Source organism: Neofelis nebulosa, chromosome 5 (assembly GCF_028018385.1).
Source record: "Neofelis nebulosa isolate mNeoNeb1 chromosome 5, mNeoNeb1.pri, whole genome shotgun sequence".
Classification (NCBI taxonomy): Eukaryota; Metazoa; Chordata; class Mammalia; order Carnivora; family Felidae; genus Neofelis; species Neofelis nebulosa.
Window position 1 is genome coordinate 10,834,659 of NC_080786.1, and position 24,146 is coordinate 10,858,804.

A 24,146-nucleotide genomic window follows, 5' to 3' on the forward strand; every position below is an offset into this window, starting at 1 on the left:
TCTAAGATCAGCACATTTCATCATCCCCAAAAGAACCTCCATACCCATTAGCAGTCACTCTCTCAATCATTCCTTCCCCCGCCCCTCCAAAGCCGGGCCCTGTTAGCATTCACCTACTTTCTACTTCTATGGAGTTATCTACACTAGACACTTCACATACATGGAATCCTACAACATGTGGCCTTCTGTGTCTGGCTTCTGTCACTCAGTATAATGTTTTCAACGGTCATCTACGCTGTAGCATGTATCAATACTTCATTCCTTTTTATTGCTAAATTTATAATCTACTCTATGAATATATTAGGTTTTATTTATCAGGTAGTGTTCATCAGTTGATGGACATGAGGGTTGTTTCCACCTTTTGGCTATTGTGATTAAAGTTGTAAACATTCATGTTCAATTTTTTCTATGGAAGCTTGTTTTATTAGATTATTTTGAGTATATGCCTAGAAATGGAATTGTTGGGTCATATAATAACTCTGTTTTTCCTTTTGAAGAGTTGCCAATTTTTTTTTCCAAAGTAGCCACACCATTTATCAGTCATTTTTTTTTTAAATTTTTTTAATTAAGTTTCTTTAGTTTTGAGAGGCAGAAAGAGACAGAGCTCGAGCGGGGAAGCAGTAAAGAGAGAGGGAGATACAGAATCCGAAGCAGGCTCCAGGCTCTGAGCTGTCAGCACAGAGACCGTTTATCAATCCGAACAGCAGTACCTGTGGGTTCTAATTCCTCCACATCCTCACCGGGCCTTATTATTGTCTTTTTAATTAAAACCATCTTACGGAGTGTGAAGAGATATCTCACTGTGCTTTGGATCTGCATTTCCCCAAAGACTGAGGAGAAAGTGCATCTTTTCACGTGCCTACTGGTATATTTTCTCTGTATATTTTCTTTAAGAAACTGCCATTCAAACCCTTTGCAGAGCTTCCATCTTGGTGCAAGATGGCAGAAGATGATTAAAGCCAAGGGCCCACGCAAGGTGAAAATTTTAACAGGAAACAACCTCCCACCCCCACCCTACGTAAAGCTGGAATCTTAAAGGACATCCCTTCAATGTGGAGGTAGATAAGAATTAACTCACTGTCCAGAGGGAACAGCAAGATAACAGCTATCTCAGACTTGGCAAAGGGTAGAGAGCAAAAAATATCCTTTTCAATTTAGACACACTCAGTCTCTCATTTGGGTTGGGTCTAAGTCTAGTTAGGATATAAAGAGCACAGTAGATCTGGAAAAGTTAAAAAGCTTCTAGAAATGTAAAGGATTGAAATTAAAATTTGAATGTATGGATTAAACAGCTAAAAAATAATTATTAAAATAGAGGAAATAATAATAATAATAATAATAATAATAATTAATAAAATGCAGGCCAGGAACACAGAGTTGGAAGTTATCAATTTGAAAGCCATAGAAGATAGAATCTAAGGATCTAATACATATTTAATTAGAGTTTTAGAAGAAAATGAAATAACATGAGAAAGACAATATTTCCAACATTTCAAAGATAATGGCTGGAAATTTTCCAATATTGTTGAAAGATGTATAATTGGGTCCAAGAATCTCTATTAAACACAAGGATAAATAAAAAGAAATCCTTAGACATATAATGAGATTGTTGTATACAAAGGCAAAGACAATTTTAAAAGAAAAAGAAGCCAAATAAAAAAGGAAAGGCAAATTGTAATTTGCCAACTTCAGTAGCAGCCATGGAAACCAATAAAACAAAAGAATAACACCTTTAATGAATGGAGACAAAATGGACACCTTAGAATTCTATAATCTGTGTAATTATCTTTCAAGAATGAGGAAGAAAAAAGATTTTCATAAAAATAAAAACAGATGGTGGGCCTGAGATATAAGAAAAAACAATGAGCAAGGAGGCAACCATGTGGGTTGTGGGTAAAACAAAACTGTTGACTGTATACAAAAATTATAATGCCTAACATGTAGGTGGAAAAGAGTACAGCGCTAAATGACTAGAAAATATTACAAATTGTGAGAGATGTCATCTGAATTAGAGTTCTGAGGTCTTTGTTTTTGCTTAGAAGCAGGTTAAAAATAGGCATTAATTTTAACCTGGATAGCAGACTAAGTACGCATGTTTTTTGTTTTGTTTTTATTTTTGAGAGAGAGGGTATGTAAACAGGGGAGGGGCAGAGAGAGAGGGGGGGACAGAGGATCCAATGCGGGCTCTGCACTGACAGCAGCGAGTCCGATGTGTGGCTCGAACTCACAAACTGTGAGTTCATGACCTGACCCAAAGTTGGACACTCAACCGACTGAGCCACCCAGGCGCCCCTAAATATTCATGTTAAGATAGCTAAGGAATCCACTAAAGAATAGACAGACCGTGACTTCTAAACAAGCAGAAGGAAAAAAAAAAAGGATAAGAAATACAAAAAGGAAAACTGAATCATTGCAAAACATGGCAATCCTGGCGGCCATCAACATCCTTCTATGTCGATGGGGCAAATTATGGTTCATTCCTATACCGGAATACAATTTTAAGTTAATGAGCAGCTGCATGTGTCAACATGGAAAACACTCAATGATGAATGAAAGTAGCAACAGAAGAAAGTAGTAACAGAAGAAAGCATCATGTGATTCTATATTCTGCAAAGTTCAAAATGAGTCAAGGCTAAACAATGGCTGTAACACTTTGAACTTTATAGAATACAAAGCCAGGACAGGGGTTACCTCTGGGAAAGTGGACAGGGCACACAAGATGCCTCTAAGATATGGCAGAGTTCTATTTCTTAAACTGAATGGTGGGCATATGGTTACTTGTTTTATTATTCTTTAAATAGTATATGAGTTTAGTACAATATGCACATACAAAAAAGTTTTGTTTTGTTTTTTAAATGTTTATTTACCTTGAGAGAGAGAGAGAGAGAGAGAGAGAGCAAGTGAGTGAGGCAGGGGAAGAGAGAGAGGAAAAGAGAGAATCCCAAGCAGGCTCAGCACGGTCAGCTCAGAGCCTGACTCAGGGCTCAAACCCATGAGCCGTGTGAGATCATGACCTGAGCAAAAGTCAAGAGTCCATTGCTTAACTGACTGAGCCACCTAGGCGCCCCACGTACAAAAAGTTTTAAGGAATCTTAGTTCCAGAGGCATGGTACAAGTCTGCAGAAGACACTTCCCTACGTCTTAATCATGCAAGTCAGCAATAGAATGACTGTGGCTCAACCTTTTCAAGTACCCCAAGAGAAAGGAAACCCAAATACTCCCTCCCATCTGAGCTCCCTTGCCACAGGCTAGCAGCTAAGCCAGGCTGGTACTAACCAGTGACCTAGTGAACTGAGCTTTGGTCTTCCACCTTCCACTAATCAACTTAATCACATAAAGGGAAGTTAAAAAAAATAAAATAAAAAATCCAACATCAGCTTCCCAGAGCAGCGCGAACATAAGCTCGTGATTTGAAATGTGAATGAATAGGAAAACCACTCAGGATTCATGTCACCGTTAAAGGAACCTGAGACATTATTTCCAAAGTATGAGCTAGTAGAATATTAAATACAGCGATTATGGTTCTCCTTAAACATCTCCATCTCTAAGGAAATTTCTGGGTCTGTGACACCAGAAGGAGGCCAGAGCCTCAAAGCACACGGACCTTTTTTTCCCCTAAACTTGAAGGCAGAGTTGCTGACAAGTCCTAGATATTTTCTCCTCTTGACTGTCACACGATGTCAGGCAACACAACTCCTCTGTCTAAAGAATCTTGTTCGAGAATGCCCCTTCACGTCTGCTCTCAGTTAAGTACTTAAGACAAAGTTTTTCTCTTTCTAAAGTGATCTTTGATGTTTGCCAATCCTTGACCGATAAAGATTGTATAGATTCTTGTTGTACCCTCAATTTAAAAATGTCTGTCCCACATCAAGCCCCTTCTGGAAACAAGGTGGGTTATAAATCAACAACAAAGAGGTCTTTCTCCTCTGAATTATTTTCCTTCCAGAAAGTGGCACCACTTATAATTAGGTTTTGGAAAGATGAAGGAAAGCGTAAGGCCAGATAAGAAGGTTAGAACTTAGTATGTTTTTCCAAAACAGGCCATTAAACCCAGACCTCCGGAAAGCTGACCTACCCCATAGCTTTTTAGACCTTCTTTGAATAGCGTTTACACAGGAACATAAATTGATGAAATGTTTCCACTGCACCTACGAAGCTGGCATCGTTCATAATGGCGCCCAGGCCATTCTCCTAATCTTTCACAGTCTAAGTGAACTGACCATGTTAAAAGTTAAAATAAGCAGGGCTTTGTGGTTCTTACTGTAGCCTTAAGCTTTCTTTAGTTAGAAGTATCATCGTATCCCTAACCTCAGTACATACCACAGAAGCTAAATTCTACGTTCATGCTCATCACTGGGTGCACAAAAAAATCCTAGAAGCTAAGACAAGGCCATTCATTCTCAATGCAGCCCTGTCCAAGTGGGATTAATCTACATACTCTGCATCTACTGAGAAAAGAGGAAAGAAAGAAATCGATACGTAGCCAAGAAATAAACTAGTGTTTACCTCTGGGACAGGGCTTACATGTATTTTAGCTCATTTTCTCTTCTGCTAATTATGAAGTCATCATCACCCTTCTCATTATTAGAGATGGAAGTTCAGGAAATATCAGGCCAGTTGTGCAAGGTCACACAGCTAGAAATGGAATGCACGTCTAAATTGAAAAAGGGTAAGCCCTTAGAGTGTCCTAGAAGTATGAAAAATCACAGGTCTTTCACTTCCAACACAATGAGCCTACTAGAGTCCAACGAAAGTGGCCGTGATAAGCACGGCACGTGGATCCACTCAGCTCCACTTCGTGCCCCTTGCAGCACACGCCTTCCCGCTCACCAGAGGCTGGAAACCAGTCTATAGCCCAGGTTCCACACACGATGTAGCTATGGCAGACGCACTCGTCCGAGGCTTAGAAAGCAAAAGACAACATCATGGGGCTACACATGCCTTGGCTGCTTCTGTATTCCCATTGCAAAGTCAACCAAGGAGTGGACTGTCTGTGGCATCTGTACTGAAATCCCAGGGTCCCATCCCTTGCTTCCTAGTGTTGAGAGACCAACAGACATTTGGAGCAGACATTTGGGCCATGTGTCGCACTGGAAGCAGTGGAGGCCCAGGATCCAGCAGTTCTGAGAGTAAACCCTACTTCGTGGCCTTTCTGCCCATGATAGGGGAGTTCCTCAGTGTGATTCAGAAAGGTTTTGCTGGAAGCTTAGCTTAGAGCCTGCTCTTCCAGCCCTACCAAAATTTTTGGTTAAATCTTGCTGCTTCAACCAGCCAGCGTGGATGTTGTCATCTGCAACTGAACTGTGGCCAAGACAATGGATATCCTGCTTTCCCACAGAAGGGAGATTCTACTGGACAGGTTACCATGAACCTGATGGGTGGGTACAGACGAGGGAGAAGCAATCAGGGGAGGTTTGTTTCATCTTGCACTCCACGAGTGTGGTGGACCCACTCATGTGTAACTTAGGAACTGTTTTCTCAAATCAACTAGGAATGTCAATAAAAGAAGGGATTCCCCAAAACCTGGGCTGACTTAATATCAACCGAGATAATAAAAGTGAAAATTCACTTAGTTTTAAATGAAAGTTACAGGTAAAATATTCGTCTAGGGAGAAGTGCTGCTACCTTTCTGGGAATAGTTCTAGACATAAATCTTGGCCAAAAAAAGAAACTATGGGGCGCCTGGGTGGCGCAGTCGGTTAAGCGTCCGACTTCAGCCAGGTCACGATCTCGCGGTCCGTGAGTTCGAGCCCCGCGTCAGGCTCTGGGCTGATGGCTCGGAGCCTGGAGCCTGTTTCCGACTCTGTGTCTCCCTCTCTCTCTGCCCCTCCCCCGTTCATGCTCTGTCTCTCTCTCTGTCCCAAAAATAAATAAAAAACGTTGAAAAAAAAAAAAAAAAAAAAAAGAAACTATACTTTGCATCTGCTAAATTTTAGATTTGTGAAATGAGTAACAGACCAAGGCCTACAAGGAATAAATGCCTTTTGAATTCCAGCTCAAATTTGAAAATCTGAAATTTTAAACTACCCTCTGGCATCTCCCTAAGCATATTTTTCTTTGTATATCTTACATCCTGTCATTGATCAGCTGTTTGAATAAAAATAAAAAGGTACTATTTACCACTATATTCTAAATGGCAGACACAGATTCTGGCACACAATAAATATCCAACACAAATTTGATGGTTGAGGAGTTTTCTTCTTAGGAACTCAAGTAATGTGAATCCCTTGCCTCAAAATTAATCCATGCAATCAAAAGCCAATCAAAAGCCAATACCGTTTAACAGAAGAGAGGGGACACAGCAGTGTATGACTTAACAAAATTCTATAAGTTATGTCTGGGGTGGTTTACTTGATCAGATGTTAAGATATATCCTAGAACTAAAACATATTAAAACATGAGAACAAAGACTGGAATAGACTAGAAAGTACAGAGTTGAACCCAAAAAGATACAAGAATTAAGTAAATGAAACAAATGAAGCAATCTACATTAATGAATGAAAAATAGTTGGTAATATATCATGTTGGGACAACTGAGTAGATATTTGAAAACAAAGAGCTCAAATTTATACCTTCTGCTATAATAAATTTCAGTATGAAGGTTAAATATTAAGAATTACTAAAAGAAGAAAACAGGCTAGTGTATGTACCATCCAAGTGAGCACAGAAAATGATAGGTTAAATACTAATGTCTTAATTATATTTAGTTTGTTAGTGAGGTACAAACTTCTAAGCATGTTAAATGTGAGGAAAAATAAGATGAATAGATTTGAGGATAAACTTTGGTTTTTATAAATAAAATCATCATAAATAAAACTACAGCATGATAGTCTGGAAAAATATTTGTAATACAGAAAGAAGGTCAATATTCCGTCTGTATGTTAAAAATACCTATAGGGGCACCTGGGTAACTCAGTCGGTTAAGCGCCTGACTTTGGCTCAGGTCACGATCTCACGGTTTGTGAGTTGGAGCCCCGTGTCAGGCTCTATGCTGTCTAAAAATACAGAGTAGTACTGAAAAGGTAAATAGAGCAGCGGTGGGGCAGTCTAGATAGAGCAGTGCAGGATTCCTGGGAGGGACGTGGGAAAACTGATGATAAACAATGGAGTTTCTAGCCTTTGGCTCTGAAAAGGAAAACAGAGGACCCATCGAAAAGGTGACCTTCCAAACAGACCCTCCAAAAAGTCCAGACTAGAGGTAACAAGAGAAGTGGGAGAAGGAATAGGTCTAAAGTAATTTGCCAAGGATGAGTTTAAAGAATAAAAAGCTGCCAAGTTAATCATCCTCTCCCCTATTTCCTCCAGCAGTTACTTCTGGAAATAGCCCTCAAGACAGTTTCAAGACTGCCAGATGCTTCAACAGGCTACATGCACACCTCAGAGAAAAGTCCACGCAGCTACACTCTTTCCTGATATCCTCTCTTTGCCCGATTAATGTTTCTCCTCCTCTGGTAACGACACAAAACCAAACCCACTAGATACAGGTCATGCGATGAAAACCTGTGTTCACTGCCAGGGGTTCAGGCATTGTCACTCACACTGAGCAAACACTCTCAGCCATCTCATCTCATCTACAATTACAAACAGACAATCATGAATCACCAAATGATGGAGGAAATCGGCCATGTAAGGGGCCAACAGAGTCAACAAGCAGAAGTGGTCTCTCTGCAAGCAAAGTTTAAATATACTAAAGTTTCTTAAAATGATTCAATAAAAAGAAGAAGCGATCAGGCTACAAAGTAAAAAGAATGACAAACTGTTGGGAATTAAACATATCAAAGCCAAGAGGCACCTGGGTGGCTCAGTTGGTTAAGCATCTGACTTCAGCTCAGGTCATGGTCTTGGGGTTCGTGAGTTCGGGCCCCACATGGGGCTCTGGGCTCTGTGCTGACGGCTCAGAGCCTGGAGCCTGCTTCAGATTCTGTGTTTTCCTTTCTCTCTGCCCCTCCCCCACTCATGCTCTGTCTCTCTAAAATGAATAAATGTTAACAGATAGATAGATGCGTGTATATATAGATAGATGCATGTTTATATATGCCAAAAAAACCCCATACTCAACAAAAAATCTGAACTTGGGCTGGAAATATTATTTCTCTAAAATTCTACAAAAGAACAAAGAGAAGAAAAGTTTGGGGGGAAAAAAACTGAAAAGATACCAAAGACAGTTTAATCTCCCCTGCAACTTCTAGACTGAATAAAGATTTTTTGGAAGGAGAAAACAGAACAGATGCAGGAAATACAAAAAAAAAAATTTCTCTGTGCTGAAGATCAATTTGGATATTAGTTACATAGGGTCCAATGAAGGCTGAGGACGAATAAAGAATGCCTTTCTAGACACATAGTATTAAAGTACATGACCTGTACGGATCTCTAAAGATAGAAAATTCCAAAAGCTTCTAGGGAGATTTAAAACACCATTTGGTTGCTCAGAGGAAATGAGAACATTATTCCCACAGAGCAGTGGGTTTATAGCCTACAGCAAACAAGCCCTCTGACTTAAATATTATAAATGTTATATTCTGCAGTAGATTTGCAAAGGACATATTCTCAGCAGGGAATACCAGGGGACATTAGGCTAGAGCTGTCCTGAAAGAGGGACTTCAGGTCTTCTCAATCAATCCCAGATTGGGGGACCAGCATTCTGTCTGCCCAGGGAGAGACCTCACCAGTAGTCAGGAAACTCCAAGAAAGGGTTTAACCATCTTCTTTTACTCCCACCCACAACAACCTGAAGCTCCACTTTAATTACTGCGTATGATTGAAAAACTACCTTTCACAAACTATTTCACCCCAATAAAACAACATTCCATCTACAATTTCTTGCTACACCACCAATGCCATCTTTCTACATTCCACATCTTTCTACATTGGGTAATACAACATACAAGTCACTTCATGCAAGGCCGGACTGCAGCTGAGTCTGGGAATGCACAATCAGGAAATGGACAAGGAACCTAACAGGTCTGCCTAGGGTCTACCAGACCATCAGGCCTCTTATTAAAAGCACTGGATGCTGGGGTGCCTGGGTGACTCAGCCAGTTGAGTGTCCAACTTCGGCTCAGGTCACGATCTCAAGGTTCTTGAGTTCGAGCCCCGCATTGGGGTGTATGCTGACAGCTCGGAGCCTGGAGCCTGCTTTGGATTCTGTGTCTCCCTCCCTCCCTGCCCCTCCCCTGCTCTCTCTCTCTCTCTCAAAAATAAATAAACATTGGGCACCTGGGTGGTTCAGTCGGTTAAGCGTCCGACTTCAGCTCAGGTCACGATCTCGCGGTTTGTGAGTTTGAGCCCCGCGTCGGGCTCTGTGCTGACAGCTCAGAGCCTGGAGCCTGTTTCGGATTCTGTGCCTCCCTCTCTCTCTGCCCCTCCCCTGCTCGTGCTCTGTCTGTCTCTGTCTCTCAATAATAAATAAACGTTTAAAAAATAAATAAATAAATAAACATTTAAAAAAATAAAATAAAGAGACCAGAACATAACAAATGTTAGCCAAAAAAGTAGACAAAATATCACAGCAAAAGAATCAAAAAGGTTGGTCTTACATATGAGCATAGAAACAGCTTCTCAGATATAATATTAACAAATTAAATTCAAGAATAAAAAAAGTCTTAAAATACACTAGACTATTAAAGGAATACATTATAACTAAGTAGAGATGTATTCCAAGATCACAGGAACACTTCAACAATAGTTTTCCTAATATATTTCACCCCATTAGCAAATTAAGGGAAACAAAACCCTGGATGATCACATCAATAAATGCTCCTCACCCCAAATCCTATCTTCTAAATTCAACAATCATTCTTGATTAAAATAGGTACAAGTAAACTTCCCTTAACTCAACAAAGAATATCTATCAGGACCTATAGTTAAATCTGTACTACAATTAGTACATTGGAAACATCCCACTGAAAGTTTTGAGCTAGCCAAGGATACTCATATCATCCCAATCACTCAGCAAGATACTGGTAGTCCCAACCTATGCAATAATGGGGGAAAAAAAAAAAAATATATATATATGTATAAAAAGGAAAAGAAAAACAACCCTTATTTACAGATACCACTACAATTTACTTATAAAATAAATAAAACTATTAGAACTAGTACCTCAAATAAGATGGCTACACACAAGATTAAAATAAGAAAAATAAGAGCTTCCTTATAAAACCACAAATAATCAGAAATTGATAAATCCAATTCATTTTGACAAATCTCAATTTTGACAAATTGAGAATTCGAGGGTGCCTGGGGGGCTCAGTCAGTTAAGCATCCGATTCTTGATTTCAGCTCAGGTCATGATCTTGCAGTTCATAAGATAGAGCCCCACATTGAGCTCTGTGCTAACAGCGAGGAGCCTGCTTCGGATTCTCTCCCTCGCTCTCTGCCCCACCCCCACTCATGTTCTCGCATGCACTCTCTCTCTCTCTCTCAAAATATACAAATAAGCTGTAAAAAAATTGAGAATTCCATACATGCTAACTAACTTGGATATAAATAAAAAAACAAATTTAAAAAATTGAGAATTCTTAATTCTAATAATACATAAGATTCATTGGAAAAAACCTTAGGACTTCAAAAGCATAAACTGGCCCAAATAAATAGAGAAACACAATATTCCTAGGTGATAAGATTCAATATCATATTAACTTACAGCACTAATTATAATTAATTATATTAATTTATACATAATTATATTATCAAATTAATTTATAAATTTAATGCAACTCAATTGAAGTTGTAATGGGGTTTAAGGAACACCAATTCTGAAAATCACTTGTGTCAGTTGAAGTATACAAAAATAGCAAAGAAACATAAAAATTTGTAGGACTTACTCTACTGGATATTAAAATACATAATGAAGCTTACAGTAATTAAAAAGGTTTGGAATTGACTGAGAAATAGAAGAGAATAGGGTCAAGAAACAGTTACACATATATGGCAATATGATATGATTAATGGTAAGACAACTACATATCCATTTGGGGAAAAAAAGTGAAATCACATTCTTACCTTATACACACAAGAAGAACTTAGAGCTTAAGATGGTAAATACAGTTAACATTTAAAAAAAATTATCCTATAATTTCTTCAAGTATTGGTATAATCCTGGGGGTAGGGAAACCATGTTTAAGCAAGGTGAACCCCAGAAGGCGAAATAAAGATAACAGTTTAGATTTCATGCAAATTAGAAACTTATTTTGATACAAATGGCATGATTGATATGTAACAAGTGACAGAAAAAATTAATACCCATAGTATATAGGAAAATTATAAATCGACAAAGACGAAACATAGAAAAATATCAAGATATTATTTTCTTTATTTTAGAGAGAGAGAGAGCACAAATGGGGGAGAGGGGCAGAGGAAGAGAGAGAGAGAATCTGAGCTGAACGTGGAGCCTGATGTAGGGCTTAATCCCACAACCCTGGGATCATAGCCTGAGTCGAAATCAAGAGTTGGACGCTCAACCAACCGAACTACCCAAGTGCCCCAAGATATTAGTAGATAAAAAATAGCTGCGGAATATATGTAATATGTTCATCCACATATGTGGGTCATACTATGTATCTGACATATACAGAAAAAGGTCTGGGAGAAATGTGAATGGTAAGTACACCAAGGCAGGTGGGTGGATGAGGGAGGGAGTCAAAGATGTGGGGCAGCAGAGATTTTAAGTTTTCATTCTATACATAAATGATCTGAAGTTTATCTTTACAATGAACACTTATTCCTTTGCTGCAAGCTTCTTTAATTCCATTAACTTATAAATATATTCTCATTCTAAAAAAATGTAAACTTATAAAAAGACAAAACAGTTACAAAGCAAACATCCCATTCAAACACATTCCCCAAACCAATCTTATTTCTCTCCTGGGAGGTAATATTCATTTCAGTTTTCTCTCTCTTTTATATCGTCACAACATTTTTTAAAGAAAGAAAGAGCCCCATGTTTTAAATGAAGAAAAAGCAAGCAGTTGCCAAAAGAAGAAATAAATGGCTAATGAGCATATTGAAAATATTCAACTTTGATAATCACGGAAATGCAAATAAAAACAATTCGTTCTGGGGTACCCGGGTGGCTCAGTCCTTTCAGCATCCAACTCTTGATTTTGGCTGAGGTCATGATTTCACAGTTCATGAGATGGAGCCCCACATCCAGCTCAGCACCTGCGATTGCTTGGGAGTCTCTCTCTTCCTCTCTCTCTGCCCCTCCCCCACAGGCACTCTCTCTCTCAAAATAAATAAACTTAAAAAACAAAAGACAAAAAACCAATTTGTTCTTTTTCACATGTCCAAGGCTCCCCTAAATATCAGCTGATGTTCTGAGTAGGGATGTCCACGCCAAACTAGTTTTTATCATTTTGAGTATCTCCCAGTCCAACAAAATTGGCAAACATTAAAAGAAGGTTTGAGTATTTGCAGGAACAAACCCTGTTGCACACTAAAACACCACTAGAAGAAATGTAAACTTGTGTACACTTTTCTGCACCACTTGGCAGCTGTATCAAAAGTCTTAAATACACATATGTCAAGCCACAAAAAACTATTAGAACTAATAGAGGAGGTCATCAAAATTGTAGGATACAAGGTCAAGGACACAGAACTCAATTGCATTTCTGTGATCTCACAATGAACAGTCTGAAAGTGAAATTAAGAAAGTAATTCCATTGCAAGAGCATCAAAAAGAAGAAAATATTTGAATAATATTTGAATATATTGGAAATATATTGAAAATATTTGAATGTATATTTGAATATATGAATGAATTTAAAAGAAATATAAGACACGTGTCCTGAAAACTACAAGACATTTGTGAACGAAATGAGAGAAAACCTAATTAAATGGAAAGACATCCTATATTCACGAATTGGAAAATTTAATTTTGTTAAGACGGCAATACCCCCCAAATTGATCTACAGATTTGACACAATGCATGTTGAAATGTCAGCTACCCCTTTTTGCAAACATTGACAAACTGATACTAAAATCCATACAGAAATGCAAGGAACTCATAGCCAAAAAACAATTTTGAGAAAAGAAAAAACTTGGTATCCTCACAACTTCTGATTTCAAAATGTTCTACAAAAATAGAGTAATCAATACAGTGTGGTATTGCTGTAAGGACATGGAGATCAATGAAATAGAACTGAGTATCCAGAAATAAACCCTTATATTACATTTGATTTTTGACAAGGGTGCCAAGACAATTCAATGGGAGAAAAACTGTCTTTTCAACAAATGGTGTTGGGACAATTAGATATCCATATGGAAAAGAATCACCTTAGACCCCTGCCTCACACTATATACAAAAATTAACTCCGGGCACCTGGGTGGCTCAACTGGTTGAGCACCCAACTCTTTTTTTTTTTTTCAATGTTTATTTATTTTTGAGAGAGAGAGAGAGAGACAGAGCATGAGCATGGGAAGGGCAGAGAGAGAGGGAGACACAGAATCTGAAGCAGGCTCCAGGCTCTGAGCTGTCAGCACAGAGCCCAACACGGGGCTTGAACTCACAAACTGAGAGATCATGACCTGAGCCAAAGTCAGATGCTCAACTGACTGAGGCACCCAGGTGCCCTGAGCATCCAACTGTTGATTTCAGCTCAGGCCATAATCATATAGTTCATGGGTTTGAGCCCTACAGGAGGCTCTATGCTGACGATGCAGAACCTGATTGGGAATTCTCTGTCTCCCTCTCTATTTACCCCTCCCTTGCTTGCTTGCTCTCTTTCTCTCTCTCTCTCTCAAAAATAAAAATAAAAATAAACTTTAAAAGAAAAAAATTAACTCAAAATGCATCACAGACTCAAAGGTAAGAAAAAACTATTCAACTTTTAGGAGAAAACAAAAGTAAATCTTCATGACCTTGGATTAAGCAAAGTCTTCTTAGATACAATATCCAAAGCATAAGCCATAGTGTGTGTGTGTGTGTGTGTGTGTGTGTGTGTATGGCTTTATCAAATTAAGAATCTTTGTAGTTCAAAGGACACCATCACATAAAGTGAAAAGACAACCCACAGAATGGAAGAAAAATATTTGCAAATAATATATCTCATAAGAGACTTGTATCCAGAATATGTAAAGAGCTCTTACAACTCAATAAAATAACTTTTTTTTAAATGGCAAAGGATTTGAATAAACATCTCTCCAAAGGAGGCATACAAATGACCAATAAGCATATGAAGAGCTACTCAACATCATTAGTCATTACAGAAATACAAACCAGGGGCACCTGGGTGGCTCAGTCAGTTGAGCCTCTGACTCTTAGTTTCAGCTCAGGTCATGATCTCATGGTTTGTGGGATTGAGCCCCGCACTGGGCTTGGCACTAAGCATGGAGGCTTCCTGTGATTCTCTTTCTCTCTCTCTCTCTCAACCCCCCCCCCCCAATAAATAAACATTAAAAAAAAAAAAGAAATACAAACAAAAATCACAATGAGATACCACTTCACACCCTGTAGGATGGCCAGAGTTAAAGACAGAAAATAAAAAATCTTAATGAGGATGTAGAGAAATTGGAACTCAGATTGCTGGTGGGATTGCAGTATAGTGCAGCCACTTTGGAAACAGTCTAGCAGTGCCTCAAAATATTAAACAAAGAGTTACCATATGACCCAGCCATTCCAATCCTACATAAGTGCCCAAGAGAAGTGAAAACATATGTCTCCAAAAAAACTTGTACATGAAGGCTCATAGCGGCATTATGTGCAATGGTCAAAATGTGGAAGCAGCCCAGATGTTCATCAGTTGATGCATAAACAAAATCATATATATATATATATACATGTATATATACATATATATACATGTATATATATATACTACAATGGAATATTATGTGTTAGTAAAAGGAATGAAGTCCTGATACATACTATAAGCATGGAGGACCACTGGAAACATTATGCTAAGTAAAAGAAACCAGACAGAAAGGGCCACATATTGTAGGGCCATTTTTATGAAGTGTCCAGAAGAGACAAATGTAGCCTAGTAGACAGAATGTTGACAAGTGTAGACAGAAAGCAGACTAGTGGTTACTGAGGGGTGAGAGAAGGGACGAATAGGAAGTAACTGCTAATAGGTTTCTTTCTGAGGTAACAAAAGTGTTCTAAAATAGTTGTACAACTCTGTAAGTATCCTACAAATCCTTGCATTGTATATTTTAAAAGCGTCAGTTTTATGATATATCTCCATAAAGCCATTTCTTAAAAAGGCATATGCGAAAACTCATAGAACTCTACACTACAAAGGGTGAATTTTACTGTATACCTCAAAAAACTCGACTTTAAAGAAAATGCATAGACCTTTTAATTCAGTTCTAAGTACTCATCCTTAGAAAATATTAAAGAACAACCAGGAGGAGTTAGTATAAAGGAAGTTTGTCACAGTTTTAAAGGAAAGAAACATAAACTGAATAGTAGGAGTTGGACATTTATGGAATACTATGTGGCCATTAAGAATGTCATAAGAGGGGCGCCTGGGTGGCTCAGTCGGTTAAGCATCCGACTTCAGCGTCCTGATATCAGGTCAGGATATCACGGTCCGTGAGTTCGAGCCCCGCGTCGGGCTGTCTGCTGACAGCTCAGAGCCTGGAGCCTGTTTCGGATTCTGTGTCTCCCTCTCTCTATGACCCTCCCCCGTTCATGCTCTCTCTGTCTCAAAAAGAAATAAACGTTAAAAAAAAATTAAAAAAAGAAAAAAAGAATGTCATAAGATCCATAAAAAAAGAGAATGTCATAAGAAATTAATTATTAATGAGGAAAAGGTAATTTATCAGGTCTCAGCAGGGCACTGGGCACTTTCAGATTGGGTAATCTGAATGGAGTTTAGTAAAGGCATTATTTATAAAGCAGGGTGCCGGAAAACCACAGTGATAGCGCAGTGCCTGGCAATAGTAAGCAGCTGGGAGTGAACAGCGATCAGAGCCAGGGAAAATAGCTGTGTGGCAAGGGTGGCCAGACAGCCCGCCTTCCATGGAGGGACACGGTCAACCTGCTAAGAGCCAGCACTTAGGAATCCCAGGGACTGAATACCTGGAGCCTGCTCTCCTCTCACCCCACAGCTTCCTGCGGGTACCACCCCTGGATGACTGCAGTGAAACATCAGAGGGGAGCCCCTCGAGACAGTCCGTGGAAATCAGCCTTTAGGGTGGAGAACAGAGAGGGGTGGAGAGTGGCTCTGAGGGACAAATGGGAGGTAGCCAGCACAGGTGGCCACAGCAGTAAACCAAATAGTTTACAAGTGACTGCATTTAAAAAATTACAGATAAATAATAATACAGAACGACTTGAAAAATTCTGGAATGGTTTATTCAGTGCTACATGGTGGTTCACTCAGGGGTGCCTGGGGGGCTCTGTCAGTTAAGTGTCTGACTTCGGCTCAGGTCATGATCTCACGGTTCAGGAGTTTGAGCTTTGCATCGGGCTCTGTGCTGACAGCTCAGAGCCTGGAGCCTGCTTCAGATTCTGTGTCTCCCTCTCTCTCTGCTCCTCCCCCACTCGCACTCGTCTCTGTCTCTCGAAAATGAATAAACATTAAAAAAAAAATTAAATAGTAGTTCACTCAAAGTTCCTTAACAGTGGTGCTGTTGGCAACTGGTAAAGCAACTCTTCATCGTAGGGGACTGTCCCATGAACGTCAGGACATTTAGCAACCCTGACCCCCCAGGAAACTAAACAACAGTAGAAGCTTCAAATATTATAATAACCAAAATTAAAAAAAAAAAAAATCCTAGGCATGGGGTAGTACCATGCCTGTTAAGAACCACCATGGGGGCAAAAAATTACATGGGGTTTTCTTTACTTACCTACATTTTTCTATTTTTTCTACAAAGACTAGGCATTGTTTTCTGAAAAGGAAACTATGTTCACTTTTTTTTTCATTTTTTTAAACATTTATTTATTTTTGAGACAGAGAGAGACAGAGCATGAACGGGGGGAGGGCGAGAGAGAGAGAGGGAGACACAGAATCCGAAGCAGGCTCCAGGCTCCCAGCTGTCAGCACAGAGCCTGATGTGGGGCTTGAACTCATGGAGCACGAGATCATGACCTGAGCTGAAGTCGGACGCTCAACCGACTGAGCCACCCAGGCGCCCCTCACTTGTTTTTAATAAGAACTCAACAGGATAGAATAATTTGATTCCAGCTCTCAGTAAACTATTCATCTTTCCCCACCTAAGTCTGCTCATGACCATAAGTATATGACAGGTGACCTAACATTATTCCACGGATGCTATAATTCATTCTGAAGTCACCAATAACAGGAAGGGTACAATTAACTCAGCTTCTGAGTTAATTCTTCAAGTACTTGTAATTGTTATAAGATCAGAGCATCCGACAAGTCACAGGTCAAGTACTGGATTGCTTCTAGCTTGTTGTAAAACTTTAAACGGAAGGAAACAGCCACAATTTGGTTTCAACAGAAGGTTACATAGGCACTGCCCAAAGTGTTTGAGTAGGTTAGCTACCACCACTCACTCCTGTGGGAAAACGAGGGCTAGCGATTTTGACAACAGATTTGAGGAAACACTGTGTTTTGTTCTCTATTATTTCATTTCTCCTAGGTTCCAGCGGGAAGTCAGAATCTAAGTAATTCTTAGTAATTTGAAGTAATCACTAAGTAATCTTAGTAATTATTTGTTTCAGTATTTGGTTTTTTTCCGTGGCAGAAAGAAACATTTTTCTGGGGGCATGTCTATCTTAGTCTCAGGGCTGGGAAGGCCAATAGTTTGAGAGCTGCTTCCCGGTACCTCCATAAAGAATCGGTGGTACCATATGGCATTACCTCCAAGAAACCATCCACAGTAAGCCACATCCTGAGTTAGACGTTACAACATGGACAAAAAAAAAAAAGTACCTTAGATCAGCATGTATCATTTAAGTGGTTCTTCACCTTTTTTATTTCAGAGAGTATTAAAAAAGTATTTTTAGTTTAATAGGCTCACACTACTGATAGTAATTTAAACCAGCAGAGCTTTGCAGAAAGACAGTTTCAGAATATGTAACAAAACTCTTAAATGTGAGTACTCTTTGACACACAATTCTACTTAAAGGAACCTTCCCTTGAGAAAATCACTGGATAAATGTGGGAAGAGGAACAAAGAAGGAAGAGTGCTATGGCACTACCTATACTGGTGAAACCCAGGAACATGTTAGTTTTAAAATAGAAAACAGAGGAAATCAAAGACATTTCCTTGCAACAGAACAGTGTGATAACAGAGATCCAAGATCCTGAGAAGCATTTACAGTATGGCAAGTGAACACAGCATATCATGAACCCATGAGAAAGATTATAAGAAAATGCATGCATAGAAAAAAAAAGTGTACAAGGAGTTTCAGAAAAAAAAAAAAAAAAACGGAAAGGTAAAAAACAATTTTAAAAAATCCCCTCACACATACACGAGTTTTCCTGATTGAGAGAACACACCAGGTAGGTCCTCAGTATAATGGAAGAAAATGGACTCAGATGAAGGCACATTGCTGGGATCTTATAGATCTCTTGGGAGAAAGGTCCTACAGGCTTCCAGAAAGGAAAGAAAAAAAAAGGATGAGGAATAGAAATTTATGAAAACAGGAATCAGAGTAGTTAAATGATAATGGAGGAACACTCAAAATTTTGAAGGAAAACAATTTACAATCTAACATTCTTTACCAGTCAAACTATTAATTATGTGTAACAGTCAAATCAAGACTTTTTTTTTTTTTTTTTTTAAGAGAGAGAGCACAATCGGGGGAGGGACAGAGAGAGGGGAATAGATCCAAAGCAGGCTCTGCGCTGACAGCAGGGAGCCCGATGTGGGGCTCGAACTCACAAACCATGAGATCATGAGCCGAGCCGAAGTCAGATGCTTAAAGCCTGAGCCACCCAGGTGCCCCTCAAATCAAGACATTTTGAAAGATGTAAATCTCGATTCATACATGCATCCTTTCTAAGGAAACTACTAAAGTCTGTGTGGTCCCCCCCACCCCTAGAAGTGAGGCAAAACAGAGAAGGACAGCGGTCAGGAGAAGCAGGGGACCCAGTGTGGGAGAGAAGTGGAGACAAAGACTCCCCATGGTGATACTGCAGGAAATCCCATGATGTCAGCTGTGCCCAGATGAGCAGGACAGGTGGGAGGAGGTCAGAGGTTCCCAGAGAGGATTTGGCCATGAGATGACCTTGATAGAATCCGGATGTCTCTCAGTTTCCTGATAAGAGATTTAGACAATTAAGGTAAAATTAGTGACTAAACAGTTAGAGAAAGAAGAAATGGAAAAAGAGAAGGAAACAAATTGGGCAGGAAAAGAAAAGTGCTCACAGACTGCTCGGTGGCTGGGCTGTGAACAGTGTTTATGGTGTCCTAAGGTCAACAATGGGTATTGATTTAACCCAAAATATAGTAGGAGACAGAAAGAGTATATGTATAATAGGGGGGTGGGATGGGATATCTAAGAGGTGGTCTGAGAGTGTTAGAGCCACATCTCTCAGAGGGGGAAGTCGAAAGACAACACCTACAATGTGCGGGGGGGGGGGGGGGAATCAAGGAACAGCATTATAAATATGTTATTTAGGGCTCTAAGAGATTTGAAAGTGAGCACCTCTAGGTATGAAGACAGTGGGGCAAACTTCTAATTCTAAGACTGTTTTATTCCTTAAAACGTGCACAGTTGTCAAAAATCAAAATTGAACTATTGGAGTGATAAGGGTAATTTTTCTTACATGTGTTTCCATCTTTAAAAACATTTACTGAGGGGCGCCTGGGTGGCTCAGTCGGCTGAGCGTCCAGCTTGGGCTCAGGTTATGATCCCACCGTTGGTGGGTTTGAGCCCACTGTCGGGCTCTTTGCTGACAGCTCAGAACCTGGAGCTTGCTTCGGATTCTGGGTCTCCCAGGCTCTCTCTGCCCCTCCCCCGCTCGTGCTCTGTCCCTCTCTCTCTCTCTCTCTCTCTCTCAAAAATAAACATTAAAACAATTTTTTTAATTTAAAAAGAAAATAAAACGTTAAATTTTTTTTAATTTATTGAAATTTTAAAAGACACATGTCAAAATATCAACAGTGGTTATTTCTACTGGCAGGACTATGGGCCATTTGCATTGTGTCCTTCGCTTTGCTATTTTCCGAAAAAGCGTGGAACACAGCATATGGATCACCAGTCAAAAACAAGAGGTATTTTACTTCGTGCCGGGTCCAAATCCACCCCCAGGTAGAAGCCCCCATCTCCGGCTTCAGTTTCTGTTTGCTCTGCTGGAGCAAGGAAGTTGCCAACTACTTAACGCACACAGCAAATATTTGCCGAATTCCTATAAGCCAGGCCCTGCAAGGTGATTCCAATACCTTCGTTGTTGTTTTGTTTGTTTTTTTTTTAATTGGGTCTCCTGATGTCCTCAATACCAGCGAAGGGAACTAGCTGGGGGATGAGCCCAGACAACACTGTGCAAACTTTACGTGCATTGGCATCGATTCCGTCCATCTGGGGCGGGGCCTGAGACGCTGGAGGAGCGAGTCAGCTACCTGATGTACCCAGGTTCTGTCGGGGGCTTCTCAGAGAAACCATCTGAGTCTTCAGCCACTTCTATACCACCATGGCTCCCATTCTCCAAACCCACACAAGCTAGATTTCAACTCCACACATTTCCAATGAATGTGTGTGAGATCGGGTGGAAAGGGTAGGCGGCTGGGAAGGATGCTCCTTGGCAGTTAAGCGCAGGGCCCTGGAGTGTGCCAGGCCCAGGGCTGAATCACAGTCCAGACACCCCCCCCACACACACCCCCACCCTGGACTTCCCCTCTCTGTGCCTCAATTTCTTCTCATGCAAAATAGGATAAATAATTGCACACAGGATAGGGCTGCTGTGTGGCCTGCATGAGGGCACAAGGCCAACTAAAGGTCTTGAGGAGGCCCTGGCACATGGTGAAACAGTGGCCACCACCAGCTGGTAACAGGGCTCCCTCCAGCCAAGAAGGACTGGCTGGGACTTAGAAGAAATCACTAGACCTCTCAGCCTCCATGTCCGGTCAAGAGGAGAATGCGCACGCCAGCCCTCCTCCCCAGGACTGCGCTGAGCCCAGGAGGTGCACAGCACCCTGCAGGAGACCTTCCGGTCCCCAACGGGGTCGAGGCCCTCTTATTTTTCTCGGTACAAGTTTCTTAATTCACCTCAATTTTAACACCGGGGAGAGAAGTAGGCGAAGAAAAAAGTCCTCTCCTCTCCCTGAGTTCTGGAAGGCTTTGCTTTCAGGGAGGAGGCCATCCACCTGGAGATCAGGTAAGGAAGGCATCAGGTGTCCGTGACACTCGTGAACCCAAACCGAACGAACGCCCACCGAGCACCCTGCTCCCGAGACCCGGCACGACCCCCGACGGGACCCAGCAAGCAGACATCCCGCGGCTCAGGCGCGCAAGGTGGTCCGACCTCGCTCAGAGCGGTGGTCTCCAGCTTTCGCACGCCGGGGAAAAGGCGAGCCCGCGCGAAAGGCGTCCCGGGCAGGCGGTCGGCGGAGGCACCGCGCGCGGGCCCTCCGGCGCCTCCCCCGCCCCCCGCGCGCGCGGCACTCACGATCTCCGCCACGATGAGGAGCCCGGGCAGGGTGCGGAGGAACTCCCGGTCGTAGGCGAAGCTGCTGCTGCTCGTGGAGAAGTTCTCGGCGAAGGAGCTGGCAGTGGTGGTGACGGTATGCGAGCGGGCGCGCTGCGGCTCCTCCATCGCCGCGCCTCTCGGCGGGGCCGGCCCCTCCCCGGAGACCCCCAGCGCGTCGGGGGCCGGACGCGCGGCCCGGAGCCCGGGGGCCGCCGGCGGCGGGGGAGGGGAGCGCGGCGGGCGCGAGGAGGGAGGCGCGCCGGGGGGCGCCCCCCGGGGCCGGTGGCGCCGCGGCGCGTGTCGTGCGAGCGCTCGGCGCCCCTCGCTCCGCGGCGCGGGGCTCTCGGGCTGCGCTGGGGCCCGGGAGGAGAAGGAGACGGCGCCAGGGGAGACCGCCGGGCCGCCGAGCGCCGCGGCGGAGGCCGGGAGGAGGGGAGGGGGCGTGGAGAGGGGCGGGCGCGAGGCGGGAGGGAGAAGGACCGCCCCGCGGAGGCGCCGCGGGTCGGCGGCCTCTTCACCTGTTGCTGGGGACCGCGCGGCCGGATGGGCGCCGGTCGCGGCCGGGGCCGCGAGGCGGGCAGCCGGGCGGGCGGCGCGGAGGAGAGGGCGCGGGGGTCCCGGCCCCCGCCACGCCCCGCCCCCTGGCGCGCGCCGCGCCGCTGACCTGTCTTCTTCCACCTGGCGGCCGCGCGGGGGCTGAGCGGCCCCGGGGAAAGCCGGGCCCCTAGCGACGACCGAGGCCGGAGGTCGGGTGGTGACTCGAGTGCCAGAAAGAGCGGCCGGAACCCGGGCCCGGCCGGACCTTAGACCCGAGATTGATGGGAGGCCTGTGCGACTGCCCGGGAGAGGCCTGAACTTTTCCCCCTCCCGCTGTGGCCGCCACCAAAGGCCGGTGTTATTTCCTGCTCCTCCGGTCGGGAACAATTTGAGGAACCGACTTAATCGCTGGGCTTCGAGGGCAGGGCGAGACGCTTCCAGGCGCTCGCAGGGGTTCTACGGGGATCCGTGGAGTCTAGGTGACGGCTAGTTGTTTGGGGTCCCTGGTCAAGACCAATCAGCGTGACCGTCCCGTCACCCTCGGAAGGAAATGTCTAAAAAAAAAAAAAAAAAAAACTTGGAAAGTGTGGGTTGTGCAAAGCGAAGTGTAGGATAAACGGGCGTGCTTTCCTGGGATGGGGGAGGGGATGCGAGCGCCCCGTTTACAGGGTCAAGCTAGACCTGAGCTGCGACGTGGCACCTGCATTTCTCCGCTCTATGACCACGAGCCAGTGGCTGCACCTCTCTGGGCCTCAGTGGTACCATCTGTAAAATGCAGGCTTTGATAGATGTTTGCCAAACACATCTTCTGAGTGGTCCCTCCTCCTGTTTTGTGAAAGGCTGGCAAGAAACGTATTTTATTCAGAAACCACCAAAAAGAAAGGAAGAATAATTTGGTCACAAATAGAGGATTGCTTCCAGGTCACAGGAAAGGCATTCCTTCCGATCTGCTCCAAGACAGGTTAAACAAGAGGTCAGAAGGGACATTTTATTCACCAGGTCCTATCAGGTGAGAAGAAAGCAAAAACCAAATCTAATAACAAAACAAGGAATTTCTTTCTTTTGAGTCTAGGGCCTAGTCAGGAAGGCCTCAGGGAGTAAAAGCTAAGGCTTCAAAAGCTAAGTTATAAAGACGAAGCTTTGGAGAACTTCCAGCCATGGGCATTTACTAAGCATCTTGCGCTGGTGGGTAAATGCAACAAATGCAACAAAAAATAAGGCACTCTCCCCTAGAACAATGGTTCTCTCACCTAGGAATTTGTGAGAAATGCAAGTTCTCAAGTCCCACCCTAGACCCATTGAGTCAGAAACTCTGAGGACAAAACCCAAGAAGTTGGGTTTGAACGGGTCCTCTAAGAGACGGATGCGTACTTTAGTTGGATAGCTACTGGTTCAGAGAAACTGGCAATGCAGCTGAGGGAAATCAGGTACATGACTGAAATGGCTGGGAAACAATCTACGACATCACGCATGACATTTAGTGAATGCAGGAAGACAGGAAGGAAGTCTAGACAACTCTATTTCTGTAATACAAAGGACAGTTCCTTCTCAAAAAAAAAAAAAACCTCTTGGGGCCAGGTGGATTTCAAACTTCAGATTTTTTTAAACTTAAAAAGGTAAAATAGGGGCGCCTGGGTGGCTCATTGGGTTGAGCCTCCAACTTTGGCTCAGGTCATGATCTCGTGGCTGGTGAGTTCGAGCCCCGTGTCGGGCTCTGTGCTGACAGCTCAGAGACTGGAGCCTGCTTCGGATTCTGTGCCTCCCCCTCTCTCTGCCCCTTCCCTGCTCATGCTCTGTCTCTCTCTCAAAAATAAATTAACATTAAAAAAAAATTTTTTTTAAAGGTAAAATATACACAACCATACACTACATAACACCCTCGGTGAGGTCTAGAGAGGCACTTTAATCAAATGCAGTAATTTTCTGCAATAAAAATACATGCATGACATAAGTGTGTGTTTGGGTTATCTATTGCAATGTAGTAAACACTCCCCAAACATTAGTGGTTTAAAATAACAACCGTCTTATCTGCTCATGAATCTGTGGGTCAGGAATTTGGGC

At 42.5% G+C, this 24,146-nt stretch overlaps 1 protein-coding gene across 1 annotated transcript in view; it reads right to left on the reverse strand.

Annotated features, from left to right (window-relative positions):
* The window catches only part of CMTM8 (CKLF like MARVEL transmembrane domain containing 8), a 106,160-nt gene extending 83,994 nt beyond the window's left edge, over positions 1-22,166 (reverse strand). The window contains exon 1 of the mRNA XM_058729638.1: positions 21,528-22,166. Within this exon, the coding sequence (XP_058585621.1) occupies positions 21,528-21,674 (147 nt within the window). The 5' untranslated portion in view covers positions 21,675-22,166. The remainder of the gene's footprint in view (positions 1-21,527) is intronic.
* Between the last annotated feature and the right edge of the window lie 1,980 nt (positions 22,167-24,146).